The sequence below is a fragment of the Anser anser genome, assembly GCF_964211835.1.
Source record: "Anser anser genome assembly, chromosome: 5".
Lineage (NCBI taxonomy): Eukaryota > Metazoa > Chordata > Aves > Anseriformes > Anatidae > Anser > Anser anser.
The window spans coordinates 16,837,482-16,854,737 of NC_139725.1; the positions used below are offsets into that span (position 1 = coordinate 16,837,482).

Below are 17,256 nucleotides of genomic sequence, written 5' to 3' on the forward strand. Positions count from 1 at the left end.
GCAGTAGTAAATGGTGAAGTACAGTATACAGACAAAGAAAGTGACCTTCGAGTTTTCAGCTGAAGACAAAGCTACACAATAACAACAAAAACAAACCATGAAAAGATAGCAGTGAGATTAAGTTGATGCTCTGCTTTAGCTATGATGACCAAGCAAGCTTGAAACTGAGTACATTATCTACACTGCAAATGAAACTGGTTCAAGGTCCCACTAAAAATAAAATAATAATAATAATAATAATAATAGTCTTTTGATAAGTTAGAATGCATAATATTTTTTTTGTATTTTTTTTGAAATGATCTTCACTGTATGTATTCATTGGATTCCTTCACAATCTCACAGGAAAAAAGTCCCCCCTACTTGTTGCTTGTCAGAAATGGGCTATTTACGATAATACAGAAGACTTAGCTGACATCCAGCAAATAAACAAGACTGATCTGGGAATTAACTGTGTCAACTGTTTCAGGTAGATCTCTTAACTAAGCTGTGAACAAAATGGAAGAATTTTGGAACAGAAGAAATTTTGTGTAATAGTGTGTTGATTTCTGAGAGGTGTTGCCCTCTGTTGTGGGAATTTCAGCTACTTGGCTCCAGAGTATTGACAATCTGCTGTCACCCAATTAAGTTTACAGCTAAGTGAACATTTTTATTCCACAGTACTTCTCCCTTGGGCTTGAGGAAACGTGGATTTAATTCTCTGCCTTCTCCATGATGAATCTGCTCAGAATTTTTGCTGTACCTTAGCCATACAGAAGAGTCATTACATATTATGTGTCTGGGAGTGGATTTTACAGAGCAAAAATGAGCAGTTGCATACAAGTGTCCAACGGGCAGCAGAGAGAATGAGAGTCCTTTGTTGGGCCTGAAGTCAGCCTGTACTCTCACAGGCTTTCCCATAGAGTCTACTGTCGTTCCATAGAAAATGAACAGGGAGCATAAGGACTGAACTTTTCTAGTACACTACAATGGTAGGAATACCAACACTAAACAACTGTAAGTGGATTCAAGCGGAAAAGGTGCAACATTTGCACAATCCCTCAGAATGTGTATTGTCAGTCCAGTGGTGAAAAGTTTCTGTGGTTTAAGGTGGGGCCATAAATTCAGGGTAGATAGTGAAACTTGGGGGGGAAAAATAGGCTAAGCATTGTCTATCTGTAATATAGAAATGTTTGGTAAGCTGGTAGCCTGCCTCTAAAAATGAATCGTGCCTGATGACTGGGGAAGACAGGCAACGCTCATACAGAATAATTGTGTAGCCCTGTAGCAGACCAGAGATGCAACTGGAAAAAGCCAGAGAAAAAAAAAGCCAATCTCTTCTGATTTGCTCATGGTTAATAGCCCTGCTTCAAACTGGAGGTCAGACCAGATGACCTCCAAAGATCCCATTCAACCAGATAGTCTATTAATTCTCTGTTAATTAAGCACAAAGACTGGCAGAGCATGTCACTGCTCCTAAGCAGGTCAATTAACTTCTTGCTAAAGTGTATGAAGTACAACAGTGTACTTGCTGTGTTTCTCCTTTCTCCGTTATGCACTTTGGAAGGAAAAGGGAAGCTTTTCTGACGGTCGTGGTAGCCTAAAGGAAATTCAGTCCCTGGACTGTGCCACAACCCTCCTTTAAAATACAGCCCAAGGAGAGGTGTGTTGTTTTCTGTAGACTGCTGTTTTGATCTCTCTTTAAACTCCTTGCTGGTCAGCTTATATGATGATCAGGGAAATGGAAAAGACAAGAAGAATGCTATAATTGGTTAATTAGAAAGGAGAAGACATCCTAGGCTCAACAGGCATAACAGAGAAGTCAGTGATGAAATAATTACAAAGACAACTACAAATTATCTTTCAAAGCAGGCATGGAAAGAAGATTGCACTGCTGTGTCCTGTGCTATATCGTAGCCTATCTTTCAACAGGCTGTCTTTCTACCTATCTTTCCACTGCCATCTATCTGCTTATGCACTATATATTTGTATGCTGTGGGTAGTGCAGTCATCTGAGGTTTAAAGATGCCCAAGTTTTTAGCATAGTATCCAACTCTTCTTTTCTTAATTTTTTATAATTTACTTAGCTATGCTAAATAAGACTGGTTAGACAACCTTGACTTTGGTTGCCCTCTTACTTCTCTACAGGGCAGTCTGCTGCCTTGGGGAAGGCTAAAATAACGTGTCCAAATTTATTTACACCAATTTGTCTTGCAGCCTGAAACTTCTGTAGAGAACAATTTGGAGTCAGATTTCCAGAAAATAAGCCAACAGGTTTGTAAGCACGTATACTTATGCTTACCTCTGATTCTGAACATTTATACAGCAGGACAGTTTTATGGGAAGATCTTTAGAGGCAGAAATGAGTGGCAGGTATCTAGCTCACAATGAAAGACTTGATTAGAGCTGCTTGATATTAGTTTCTGTTTAAGCCTTTGAAAATCTCTTTCTTAATAGCCTAATTCCAACTGCCAGTTGTTATTTACACTTGTGCCTGTTCCCCTCTGAGTGCTAGAACAAATGTTCTATGCTGTGAATTTGAGATTAAATAAATCAGATATGATAATCAATTTGCAGGCAAGGCAGTACAATTTGTGCAGAATGAACCCACATGCCTGAAGAGATGGCTTAACAGTAGCTCCGTCACAATTTTTTACAGCAAGAAAGCAAGTAAAGAGCTTGCAAATAGAAGAGCATACAGGCCACATAGAGATGCACCCATTCATCCACACTGTCAGCACTCCCGCTCCTGCAACTTGTGTTCCAGGTTGCTGAACAGGCAGAGAAGAGCAGGTAGCTCTGCACCAGCCTGCCCTGCTCACAACAAACTGACTTCTATTAGGAGCTTACTTTCAGGATCCTGCCAAGCAGAAAAGGTAATCCATGCCCATTTTATTGTCCTCTGGAGACATTATAAGTTACCGGATAAATATTTCTGCCACATCTAACACTACACAATCAAACTGTAAAAGCAATGACATCCAAAATGCACAGTAAGTAAGATTCAGTAAGACAGGAGCTGCCAGAGTTCCTAATACTGTTTATAAAGTGCACCAAAAAGGAAATAAACAGTAAGTCTCTGATATTTTTCCTTTGCCAGTGCATGCAGGGCAGGAAGTATACCTACTCATAACTTTCAGAGAGGTTTCATTTTGTTATTTTTTACTGTTGCTCTATTCTGGTGTACCCTTGAGAGGTCCAGAGCTGAAGTTAAATATAAGTCAAGTGATAGTCGTTCGATAATTTGTGTCTAAATGAATAGGTGCTCTAGACAAAATTAAACAGCCTGTGGCAAGATTTTTATGTAAATACGTGTACTGATCCATTGTATATTCAAATAGTATTCATCAAACCAGAAGGAAGAATGAACACAACTGTCTTCATGCTCATATGCAAAAGGTAACTTATTTAGGACAAGATGATGTTGTGCAATAAAAAGATTTATTGTGTGACTAAAATGAAAATTAAATTCCTGTTAAAATATTTATGTAGATGTAGCTGAAATATTCTGCTTAGAGATAAATCAAAGAGGCCTTTGGCATTTCACAGACATATAATTCCAACATTCTTCAGCTGCAAATTTAGTGCTTACAAGATGTTAATGGCAGTTCAGTTTTCAGGACAGTCTCTGTAGACTATTTTTGCTCAGCAGGTGGTGAGGATTTGCATCCATATTTCAAATATACTTCTATCTCATTACTGGCTTCTTATTTCTTTGTGATTTATATCTCTATAAAATTCTGGCATGCACAATGGGGAATGGGATTTGAAAAAGGCAAATTCTGCATAATGTGAACATTTATCATATTCTTCCTTGATTTTCCCCTATTTTTGAGAGACTTGGTGGAAGAATGGCATGGCATGCTTAACCAAAAAAAAAAAAAAAAAAAAGAGAGAAAAGAAGAGAAAAGAAAACGATGAGACTTTTCTAAAATCAAGCACTTTAAAAGAGTTTTAAATATTGGGGTATTTTACTCAGATATTATATGCCATGCTAAGTAGTAGTATTATTTGCACTGCTACCTCCATTTGACTAAACTATGATCTTTAAATAATATATGTACACTAAGTAAGTTCGCTTGGGTAACTGTTAATTTGTAAGAGTTGTAATCAGTACAAATTCAGTAAGTGTTTTTTGTAATAGGGCTGAATGTAATGAATCGATTTGGTATTCATACAGATGTCACATGTAATTTCAGAGCTGTTACACTATAATTTTGTAGCACTTAATAGAGATTATGGTGGTGGCAATTTTGTCACTGTAGATAAGGGGCTTTTAGTGCTTCTCATAAATTTCCAGCTCCCCCTTTTCAGGTGTTTATGATATAGTACAAAGCTAAAATCCTCAGCCTAATAAAATCAAGGTATAATTGATCAAACCCTGAATAACAGGTAGGTCCAAACAGCAAAATTTCAGATCTCTAGTTGAAAGAAAAATGTACAGGCTGAAGGTTTTGGTTCAATCTATGATAAATGCAGAAAATCAGAACTCCATTAAGATTCTGGAAACCTCCTGCTTCCTCTGGTTGTCCTCCTGCAGGCAACACATGGTATTCACCGAAAGGGTTTGCTGGCCAGAGCTTGTTGCATGTCGATTTCAAATCCTTCAGTCTTTCTTTCGAAAAAAATTTATTTTTTTTTAAATCATTATAATACCTCCTGTCTCTGCTTCTACTGTGGAAAGGGAATAGCAGGTTTGTGCATTCGGATTCTTCTTTTCCTTGAAGCAAAATTATTGGGAAACACTTTCTATTCTGATGGAAAAGGGATTAGTTATATACCAAAAAAAGTAATAACATATTTATACTTGGCACTTATGGCCTTTAGCTTTTTGGCCTGGCATTGCAGGTGAGCTGGAAAGACATCATGTGCAATACTTACGGAGAACAGGTTTTCACTACATTTCTTTTCACTTGGTTTCCATGCCCATAGGCTATTTTCAGTGCCCTTAGATTTTTATTTGTAGGCTAAGATCTGCAATACATATAAGCTCTTAACACATGGTCTGCTTTTTGTGCCCTATGCAAGCCAGGTTCTGCAGAACAAATAAGATAATTTTATAGCTTGTGACACCCCAGAAAATCTACATATTCAACAACACAAAGGAAATGTAAGATGCTCTACACTGCTCATGCCATGTATTTATATCCTCAGTTAGATAATCAAGAAAACAATTTTCTTCTGCCTTCTCTTTTGAGATGAGTAACCAATAAGCACTGAACAGCTGAGGCTAGAAAGAAATTTCTGGTGCATTTTTCCCTACTCCAATGGTCATTAAAAAACAATTTTTGATTTAGTATCAGCTTGAATTGAAAGCTTTTTGAATGCTGTGAAAAATATCCCACTCTATTGGCACTCAGTGAAAGCATAAATGGTATAGGAAGTTGCTGGAGTTTGGAGGCATATGCACATAGCTGTCTTTCCCATATAAATAAAACAGTCAGGGTCTTGTTGAAAGCTGTTACAGTTTGAAGTGGATTATATGCAAACTGTAATTTCAGACAGAAGCTTAAGTTTTATGATTCCCATTCTGGTTTGACAGCACTGGTTTCTTGCACCATATACTCACAAGATTTTAAATGTGTCCAAACTAAAAATTAAGGATACCATCAGTTTGAAATTGAATGTGACCCAGAATCAAGCCTTTTTTCTCATAATATTCAAATCTGATGATATCCATAGACAGTTCCAGACACTAAGTATTATTCTCTGTTCATGTGCTAGCAGTACTTTGCCCTGGATAGAAATAAGCTTCTCAGTGTTATGCCATTAATCCTGAAGAACTAATAAATGCTTCATGGTGTGTTGTGAGATACTCAGTCAGAATAGATTTTGTCAGGGAGTGACCAGGGGGTCCCAGTTAGTTGTGGCTAGCAACATATGAATGTGTAATTAATTTTTATCAGTATATAATACTTCAAGAATAGAATATTCTTCAGTAATGTTTTAATTTGAGCAAGTCTTACTGCTATTCAGAATAACTGGTAGATACGATGTAAGAAAACTTTATGAGAAATGGTCTACTCTATTGTTCACCAGTCTCCATTTATGCCACTCAGACTTAAATTCTTTCCCACATGGTACTTTACATTTACATTCTACATTATTTCTAAAATTAAATTAAATTCTGTCATGGACAACAGTATTACAGTATTACAATATGTTTTAGAGAAAAATATATATATATACATATATATACATGGAATTATTTTGCTTCTGCAGAAAGGTCTGTTACATTGAGCTTCCTGTCCATGGCAAAGAAGTCAGAAATTGCTTAGGGGAAAGCAAAAAGTCTCTTCTTCTTTCTCAAAACCCCTGCTACATCTCCTTTCCAGAATTAATCCCATGGGAAAAAAAGTCTGAAAGTATTCAGAACTGAAACTTGGATATAGTGCCATAGTGGTAAACCTGGGACTCATCTTCTGTCTTCGCAAGAGGGGCTGAATCAGTCAGCTACAGGAGATTTAATGAAACAAATAATTGAGCATAGTCTTATTCAGGTTATAACCTATGGGAAGGCCCAGACAATCAGCAAACTGCCAGTGCATTGGTTGAACTATTAAGGAAAAGATTGGCCCAAGCTCAGTGAGAGAGAAGAGCCAGCACCACCCGGGCTTTCTGGTTGTGAAAAGGCAGCAAGTAACAAGTGCAAGCATCACTTCCCACTCTGTCAGTCATGGTGCTTCTAAGCCTCCACTGTCTCCTCTCTAATATCCTGGAAATATGGAACTTTAAGGATGCTTTTTTCATCTGCAATAGCAGTACATTTTTCCTTCACTACTGATTAGCATTTACATTGTGTCGGAATATGTAGTTGCTAAGACTATTTAGTGAATATATGTGATGAATCTAGGAAGCTCAAAAATATGCATGGGAAATTATAAGTTGAGAGCTGTTTGATTGACACAGTTGGAAAAATGGGAAAGAAGCACAACATTTTCAAAAAATGTGCTAATATAATAAAACATAACATGGCTCACGGTGCCAAGCTCTGAGCAGAGTGTATTCTTGACTTGTGAGTACAGAGAGCTTCTTTTCCCAGGATCAAACAGAACCAAGGTAGAAAGGTGGTAATCATTTAACCAAGGTGGTTAAATACCTAGACCAAGACTAGTGCATTTCTATTCAGCAAACAGACTGCACTACAAACCTCCTGTCCTGCTACTGACCTGACATCTCTGAATTGAGGGAGATGTTTTTATGGTGCAAAAGATCTAAGAGGCCTGACACAAACTCATATTTAAAGGCTTGTGTAATTCAACCACCAGTGCTACTCTGAGGGATTAAACAGTGCAGGTTTTTGTCTGTTCATACACTTAGATCAGATTAACTGAAAGGAGAGAACAAAAAGATGAATACCTTCTTTTCAAAAGCATTAGCATCCATTCTCATTGAATATTTATTATTTAAAAAAAAAAAATCCCAAAAAACTGAAAAGAAAAGAAAAAAAAAAAACAAACTTTGAAACATCTGATTATGAAAAATTTTGTGAACTGGATGTTTATTTCAAAGTTAAAAGCAAATATTTTCTTACACTGTTTTCAAGTTGATCAAATAGCATTTTATAATGTGTTGTTCATAATGTTTGCTCCAAGGTAAGTATGTTGTTTTCATGTTTCTATTTCAAATACAATTATATGAATAATTTAAAGTAAAAGTCCTTTTCAGTTTCAGAATAGAGCCAGAACTATGACACTTAATGGGTTTTATGGAGACACACAGGACAGATCACAGGATTCAAATTATGGGTGGATGTAGCTCATTCAGAACAATCAGGGGAACAAAAAGGAATTTTATTAAGAAAATTTATATTACAGGTCATAAAAACTTGAGAGACAGGTTTCCTGAATGTCTGTGTGTTCATTTCCTGAATGCATAATAACATTTAAAACAAGAAAAAGCTGAATTTTGAAATGTACTGGCTCAGTGGATCACAATTTTGAGAGCATATGCCTTCAGTTGGAGAGCCTTGGACAGTTAAGGACAGGTTCATTAACAGGCAAGAGAAGGTTGCAAAGTAATTAAAGCAAGATCACAATCAAAGGAAGTAGCCAAGTTAGACAGCCCACTAGAATCTAAAATTTCTTTTGCCAACTATTTTCTTTCAGTCAGAAAGGCAATTTACTGAAATTTATGCAGAACAGTTTATTTCCACAGACAGAAACTGACATTTTTTTCTCTGTTCAAGATTAGTAACCAAAAATATAATCCTTCAGCACAGCTTCTTTATCATTTCATCCATTAGCTGTTGAAGGTAATTGGTCGATTAGTAGTGCCAGATGGGATTCCAGTGGGGAATAGGAAAATAATTCTCCTTATATTTACTTCCACAAAGGCATGTATGTGTGGTAGAATCATGATCCCTATTAAAACACACAGATGTCTTTGTACAGGCTTGTAGATTCACAATCTGATCATGTTCATAAAAATGCAAACATAAACTTACTCTCTTTGGCAGAGTCTATCAAAATTTATATAGAGATTGGGACAGTGATCCAAGTTGTTGTTTTCTTCTTTTTTAGTGTTGACATTCTATTTGTCACCATTATTTTGAGCCTAAAAAGAGAAACACTGAATAAAATTTATTGAATATGTCCTTTCAACCCTTCCCTACTTGAGCTTTTATTTCTTCTTTTGATTACTTTTGTGTGGTAATAAAACATAGGTTTGGAAAAAAAAAAAAAAAAAAAAAAGTGTTCTGTGAAAAAAACACACCGTATCTAGATGAAAAAAGAAAACTTTTGAAATTTGCACCTACACAGAAACAAATGGACAGACTTTTCCAGAATGAGCTATTGGATAAACCTAGTGAAAATAAATTTTTGGAATGTGATGTAGAGTATTTGAATCAGGCTACTCTTTTGTGTTTGTGAATCAGTCAACGTCATAATCAGCACATCATTATACAGTAGTAAGTGATTTGAAGTTTTTTACTATAAAACAGTAAGACTTTGGTAGCTAAACAAGATTCCCAGCATTTGAAATATGTCATTTGGTGTTCAGTCTAGACAGGGGTATCTATAAGGCATAGGAGATGCCCTACTATATCTGGGATGCCCACAGGGTTTGGGCAGATGTGAGATGGGACTAATAGGAGCCCTGCACACCCCTGGAGAGGTGTCTCTGGACACCCAAAGGCACATCAGGTAGCAACAGATAGTTTCGTTTGGTCAACTTACAGGAGCGTCTGCAGGCTTAGGGCACTAATGCACAAGTCACCCTTGATCCGTCTGACACTAGATATCAGCTTGCTCATACAGCAGCAAATTCATAATGTTCATTTGAATTCCTGTCTGTCCATGCTCTTTTTGAAAAAAACTACCATTTCTTTTGTAGCAATTCACTGAAAGTCACTGCTTGACAATGAATTCATATATTTCTTTATGCAGGCATGCAAGCTTTCTGTTGAAACAGTCCTTGAATTTCTCCATCTAATCCAAATCATTTTAATAATTACCTCTCACTCAGCTTTTCATATTTAATTTATATTTTAGCCTCAACTCCATGTCACTCAAGTGTTTCCTTCAAAGAGAAAATGTCTTGCTGGGAAAAGACTATTTTTTCTCTTCCTCAGGCCATAATGTTCTTTAAGCATTTCCATAATCTGATATTCTGCAGCTAATGTTCATTTACATATCTGCAGAGATCGTGGTAGGGAATTCAACAGAGCTTGCAGCTAAGTCATACATTTCCTTCAATCACGATGGAAAAGAAATTGATTGTGGGATAAGGTACATTGCCAGTCCTCAGGACTATGCCAAATGCACACATAAAGTAAGTGGTTCCCTAATTTTGATGTATTCCCTCACCTGTGAAACCTGATGCTCTGCTCAGAGAAGCCCAGCAAGGTTAGAGGCCACCTGTCATGCAAAGAGGCTTATAATTGCTATTGTATGACACCAAAGGAACCACTGGCCGAGCTCTTTATATGCATGGCAAGGCATGTGCCTCCCTAGTGTAACTCAACTGGTATGTTCATTGGCAGAGGCGAATTTTTCATCTGCCATCTATGATAATAATCACAGATGGTGAAATTTGTGTTACTAATAAAGAAATTATAAGAGGAATATATGCCATTTATTACAAATGTCATTTTAAAAGGCAGCAGATATTATAGTAATATATCATTTCTTGACCCCAAAGTCTATTATTGTGTATGCTAAGAAAAGACATTTCTATTCCTTCAGGCTTTCATAACACTGTGCCATTGATTTTAACATTAAATATGATTAGTTAGCATTTTGTTTCTTTCCTATGGCCTGCTGCCAAAAGATTATTATTTTTAATTTTATGCTTAAAGTAAAACAAACTCCCACCACACACTCAAAAAGCTCATCTCAACTTCTTAAACTGGATCTAAGGAATCTCTCTATGTTTTTTTATGCTAGCCTCAAATGAAAATTGTTATTGTAATTAAGCAATTGCATTCTTTCTCACTGTCCTCAGAAGGGAGCTGTATCATAGGATCTAGAGAGGCAGCCCAGGTCTCTCCAGAGCTAGGTCTAGCAGATGTTCCTGCAGACGCTGCTGCTCCTAGCTCTGGTTTCCACATCTCAGGCCAGCAGAAGGGTAGCAAGGGCACTCCTCTATTTCACTGCAAAAGCACCTATTTAGATTACTCTGATTGATAGAGGGTGGTTTAACTTCATCTCTTTGAATTTTGCAGTGTAGCAAATTAGGAAGAGTTCTTCAGCACCAAAATAGATGTGGTATCTCTCAGCATACGTCGATAAGAGGCAACATCTTTAGTTGCTACAGCATTTTATTTCCAAAGTGATTTATGCCCCTGTGTAACTCTCAGGGAGAGAATTCAACTGTTTGTGATCCCAGAACTAATTCTGCACCAGCAGTTCATAGATAACACCCTCCACTTACCTCCTGGACAGCCTTTGAAACAGTTCATATTCTGCCACAGCAATGTAGCGTCTACTTATCTTATTTGTGGATGCCTATTCTCTGTAAAAAAAAGCCATACCCTCTTTTTCCTTATACATCTTATAAACAGATAGAGTTGTTCTCTGCATATACAATGTATTGAAATCCCAAGAACAAATGAGATTACAGATCCTGAAATTAATGCTGAGGAAAGCAGCGTTAAAATTAAAAATCTCTACTGATAGATTTTTTTTATTACTAATTACTATTTTGAGCAAGCTCTCCATCAGCTAGAGCTCTCATTTCAAGGTTATAGTCAGGATTTGATAAGTGAATCCATCTATCCTACCAATGTGATATATTGCTAATTTTCAATCTGAGATAATACAGTCTTTTGGAAGGAGATTGGAATCTTAGGTATTACATTCTTTGTCTTTTGTGAAGTTTATAAAGCCTAAGGTGAGAGAAGACAAAACCAATAAGAAAAAAACAAAAAGTATTCAGGTATCTGTGCATGTGTATAGGATGGTTTTACTCTTCTGTCTGAATTTTCAGCTACCTCTATGTTCTGCTATAAATCCTGCTCAAGATTCTCTTACTTAATTTGGTGCTTTTTGGAGCTTATGAAGTCGAGGGCAGTTGTAATATGGTTTATTAAAAAAAAAAATCCCTTTACAGGATCTTTCAGCTGATGTATAGCTACATCAGTATATATTGTATATATTAGAGTACACAAATGTCCTCTGTACTACTCACAAACGGAAGGCACTGCAGGCCGAACAAGGTCTGCCCCACAAGCTCTTGACCATTCGTTCCTTCAGCACTCATGAACCCCCGGGACAGTCCCACAAACATGTTTTAAGTGCAGGACTGGAAATCTGTCTCTTTGCTTAGGAACAGACCCTGCTGGTATTTTACACTTAGCAGTGCAAAAAGTTCACATATTTGGGTTTAGTGGAAGGAATTTGAGTGACTGTTGTGTGCAATATACTGTATGTGAGAAAGCACCTATATATATATATGAAAAATGAATACGACAAAAACCCTTACATAGACTTTTGATTGCCTTCCACATTCTTACAAACTTTACCTGTAAATCCACACCTGAAAAAACTAGATGTCATATTCCAGATGTCTGGGAATCTTGTAAATCACCTACATGATTTTTGAAAATCATTGGTTTTGTGTCTTGTCTCCCATTCACATAAACTTTAATTCTTTCCTCTTCATTCATTCTTCCTGAAGTAGCAATTACTTGTCTGAGCAGAAGAACTGGCAGCATGCATTTCTGAAGTCCTGCTAGGGTTATGGTCCTGTGACTAGACCTGGTAGAGCACCGGGCTGGAAGCAGGTGTCATAGATTTTTATATGGTAGTATGTGTAGTTGGACTAAATCTTGAAGAAACTAAGATACAGGCCTATAAAGCTGAGAACTCAGGTACTGGAACAGGTTCCCCAGAAAAGTGGTTGAGGCACTGAACCTGATGAAGTTCAAGAAGCATTTGGACAACACTCTCAGACATATGGTTTGATTTTGGGGTGGTCCTGTATGGAGACAGAAGTTGAACTCAATGGTTCTTGTAGGTCCCTTCCAACTCGGGATATTCTGTGATTCTATGAACAGATATTTGAGGATTTCATGGGCAGATTTTAAAACTTGACTGATACTATCACTTTATTTTGATTGGTATGATGGTAAATCACTGATTTTCTTCACATATTTGCATATAAATATGAAGCCAACCAAAGCTTCTCACATTTTGCTTAGAAGCTTTTGTGCCCAACCTGCAGTGGAACTTGCTGGACATGACTGTGGCTCTGACATTTGCACTGTGCAAAGACTAGAGAAGGCACTTCATCTCCCACAGTCTCAGTCTGCTCTGTTTTTAAATTGAAGATGATAATCCTCCTTTTCTCTTTCTGATCCTCACTAATTCGAATAATAAGCTGTTTATGGGCACAGACTATCCCTTAATTTGTGTTTGTTCAGCACTGCCATCTCTACTGAGACCTATAGGGACTGCCACATTGGCAATAAACAATAATAGCGAGACAGCATATAATAGGCTTATCAATAGTTTGGGCTGACAAACGCACACCTTCACTGTAACATTATTACTTACAAGTAATGCAGATTATTATATGATCACCATGCCAGTAACACCTCTAAAAATTATTCATCCCAGAATTTTATAGATAAAACCTTTGTATCACTCTTCACATGGTCATATGTTTTATAGAGATAGAGGAAAATGCTGTTGTTTTTCAATCAGCATATTTCAAGATAGTTTATAAACTAAATCCTATGTTGTATGAAATCCTTTCCTGGGAAGAAGGCAGTAAAGGGCCAGGCATTTACAGACTTCTAGGATCCAGCAGCTGAGCCTATGGCCAAATGAGAGATGAGAGCAGCAAAAAGGCCTGCACTGCTTTGGAAATATTATAAATGGATAGAGTTACTCTCTATATGTGAAATTTCTTTAAATCCAGAGAGCAAATCAGATTAAAGGCTAGCATAATTCTTTCTGGATGAAACAGCATTCTGCCCACAGAATTCTGTGATGGATTTTGATCCCTAAATACCGCTGTACAGAAACATTGGGCACAGCTACCATTCTGAGAGGGCATTTGAAGGCAACAGCATTATATGATGAGTTTGGGCAGATATAGTCCACACAGGATCAATCTGTTGTGTTTAAAACTGCTTCTGTACAGGTTGAATGGGTGCAGAAAAGAAATTATGAGGGTCCAATAATTATTCAATTGAATTACAAACCAAACAACATAACCACCTTACAGGTTCTTTTTGGTTTATCCTGCAGAAGAAAGTGTGCATGCTGAGTTGTCAGGACAGTAAGCTGGAGAGCTCAGAAAAGCTCTGGTAAAGTAAGAAAAAGAATGGAGAAATTCTGTCCTTTATTAAAATGTTTTTGTTTGATTGTTTGTTTTTTAACATTACTCATTATTCTTTGATGAGTAGAAAGAAAATGGCTTCATATTTTGTTAAAAAAATAAAATAAATTAAAAAAAAAAAAAGTACCAGGCCTAGGGGACCTGCCTAAATTGTGTAAAACTTAAAGGAATTTTAGAACCTACCTTTATTTTGAGTGTTACTCCTTCAAATTTGCAAAGTTAAGAAAAACAGTCAGAAATATTTCAGAATAGCCTTCACAAGCTTTACATTACTAGAGCTGTGAAAATATGTTGATTAACATATTTCGGGAAAAAAATTGCAGTTTTTTGAAACTAACACACATCTCCTGTGGTAATTTCAGTTTGGATTGGATATGTGTATTTCCTGATGAAAAATAAATACTTTAATTTCACTAAAATATTTTTAAATAGTGTAGTTTAAATTTTATGCAACAAAATGTAATTATTTCACACAGAAAATGCTTTGTTCAATTTTTGATATCTCTCGTCCTTTTATAGCTCATTCTGGTGCCAAGCCAGTCTTTTACTTTAGAATTAATGTCTGTTCTAAAAGGAACTGCACAATGGAAGTTAAGTAAACAACAGCTATCATATCTAAAAGAAGTTAAATGATGACTTATAAAACTACTTAGTTATGTGAAAATTGTCTGCTTGTTTTTAAATCCAAGTACGAAACCAAAGAAAAATCATCCTTCCCTCACCTCACATGAGCTTGAACCTGAAACACCAATCAATACAAATCTTATCTTGCAGTTTATATTCACAAGACTAATCCTGTTGGTGCAAATAAGGATTAGGATTAAGATATGCTGCCTATAGTGATCCTTCCTGTGTATCAGGCTATATACTCATTTGTGTTCTTCTTAGTCCAGTTAAAACCAACAAGGGAAGTGATCTTTCAAGACATATTAAAATACAGCCGCCTTACCTGACATCTTACTATACTTTGGGCATTTGAATGATGGATGGTTTATTTTAGTGCTGCATGAAGGCAGATAACATGAGAAAAAAAAGAACAAGAGATGGATCTGCTGGATCACCATGGCCAGCTCCATAATATGGACTCAGGCAGAGGTACTGCTTCTTTCTGCTTAGCAAAAGCCACTAAGGAAATGGAGGACTACACACGGAAAAATGTGCCTGGATGACAAGGATCATTCCTAGGAAGTATACCTTCCATTCCAAGGAAATGACGTGAGGATTTCTCAGAATGATTGTCTGATCTGCTCCTCTCTGCCTCCCTACCAAAAAAAAAAAAAAAAAAAAAAAAAAGGAGAAAAGGAGGAGAGGAAGAAGAAGAGGAGAAAACACTGCAAGAGAATTAAAGTCTCACTTTCCCATTGCTTAATCCAGTTTATCATTCTATAAACTAGCAATCTAGCAATGAAATACTCTTTTATCTTATAATGTGCATGAATACGAACATGCATGTTTCATGTGAGTGGGACATACTGAGCTAAATACACAAATAAAATTCTCTTTCTACTAATGGAATATACATGTTAAATCTGACTCAATGGGGACTTCCTGTAGTGACAACAATGTAATTAAGATTTTATAGCATTCAGTCTATGCTGTTTTTCTTTCTTTAGTATTTGTGAATTTGGCATTTGTAGCTGCAGAGTAAAGACCAGCATACCTGAGCTGTGTACTATTCCAATCTCTTTTTAAAGCCTCAAGGTTGCACGTAGCACAGATGATTTGTTGATTTTGACTTTTCTTAACTTATTCAATATCTGTGCCTCACTAGCTCTGAAGTCAACCGTGATAGTGGATACAACAGCCAGTTTCAGCGGGCGCATCTTTTAGTGTTCTTGCTTGTAAAGTATTCATTTAATGCCTCAGCTCCTTCAGCATCCTCTGTGACTTCAGTTCCCGTTCACTCTTGCAATATTGTGACTTCTTTCTGGTTCCTCCCTCACTCTCACAAGAGCAACAAAAACCTTTTCAACCTTCTGGCATTTCTGCCCATCACTTAAAATTACTTTCATGCCACAGCAGCTGTATATTTTCAGAGTTTATATCAATGCAGATGACAGCATTTTGCTGAATCAGCTTTGGGAATCATGGGTCAGTACATTGTGTCAAGCTGGAAAAATCACCTGAAATAAGCTCCAGATTTTTCCAGTGATTGGAGTGAGTAAAGCAGTTCCTAGTATCTTACAAAGTACTAGGGAAAAAGAAAAAAAAAAAAAAAAAAAGAAAAAAAACGTTGGCAAACTCTCCGAAAACTTAATGAAAATATTGTTGTCCTATTCATCTAAAGATACATGGCATTTATGGCATGTTCTTAAAATTCATTTTCTGTATAGTATAAAACTACTGAAACCCCATAACAAAACTGTGTGGGTATCAAGCTGATATAAGTAACTTTCAGTTGCTTACTTCTTCATCTCAAAAACAGCTATTATAGCTGAGATATTATTCACTAGAGGCCTGTATCGTATCAGAAAACAACCTTTCTCAGAAGATTTGGGACCTAGTACTGATCTTTTTATATTTTCCTTCTGCAACTCAGCAGACTTGCACTTTGGAGCTGGAGATGAAAATGAACTTCTGTCCAACTGAAATAGACATTTTCTGCAGAATATAAGCACAAAGAAGCATGTGGTACACAAGATTTTGTTCAGAAATAAAGTCACAGAAATGCACAAGGTAAAATTCCTGTTCCAACAGGACAAGGGATTAATATACATGAGGAGTATAATTACCATCCACGCAACACTGAAGATAAATTAGTAAGAGTGATTGCCTCAAGGGAGTGTGATCTGCACATTGGTATAGACTCAGTATAGCTGAGCATTTTCAGTCTTTTGACATTGCTGTAGTCACCCTCAAAAACACAATAAAGCATCTGCTGTCGTTGCTGCTGCCACTCGTGTGTCCACCTAACCCTTACAAAAATATTCTTGGTATTTAAAGAACTTGCTTGTGCCCCATATGGATCTCGCTCACCAACTATCATTCACGATGTCTGAGGATGCTAACAGCACACTTGTGATCTTTTTCCTCAATTCACGTTTATGTCTTTTCTCTTCCTGAAAAGTCTATAAAGATGTGCTTATATGTATTTAATTCTCTTGTGTGCATATGGATATCCATGAATAACGTGTTAACTTTTTACCTTGGTTTTCCTTCTGTCAGGAGTACCTGTTGTGCTCTAAGCACACCATTTTGTTTTTCGTTTTTTTCCTTCTTGCACCTTCACTTTTAGATAAGAATGCAACTAACCAAGTTTCCTGTGATCCTTGAGAACTAATAAATAGAAATGAGGATTAACTCAAGATTCTTTATGCCGTCAAAGACAAGAAAATAGAACTAGATTTCTCCGTGCCAGATGTTTCCGGAGTTAGCTGCCCTGGATTCTTTAGGTATATGATGTAAATAAGAGCAGATAACAGTTTTATTTCATTATAGGGATTGATGCATTGCAAAGTTCAGTGTCAGAAGACACACAGGGTTACTATGTGC

The 17,256-nt window shown here is 36.7% G+C and overlaps 1 protein-coding gene across 1 annotated transcript in view; it reads left to right on the top strand.

Moving 5' to 3' along the window:
- The window catches only part of LOC310899750 (uncharacterized protein), a 566,537-nt gene that overhangs the window by 539,154 nt on the left and 10,127 nt on the right, over nucleotides 1-17,256 (top strand). The window contains exon 16 of the mRNA XM_083836630.1: nucleotides 16,307-16,440. Coding sequence (XP_083692756.1) covers nucleotides 16,391-16,440 — 50 coding nt within the window. The 5' untranslated portion in view covers nucleotides 16,307-16,390. The remainder of the gene's footprint in view (nucleotides 1-16,306; nucleotides 16,441-17,256) is intronic.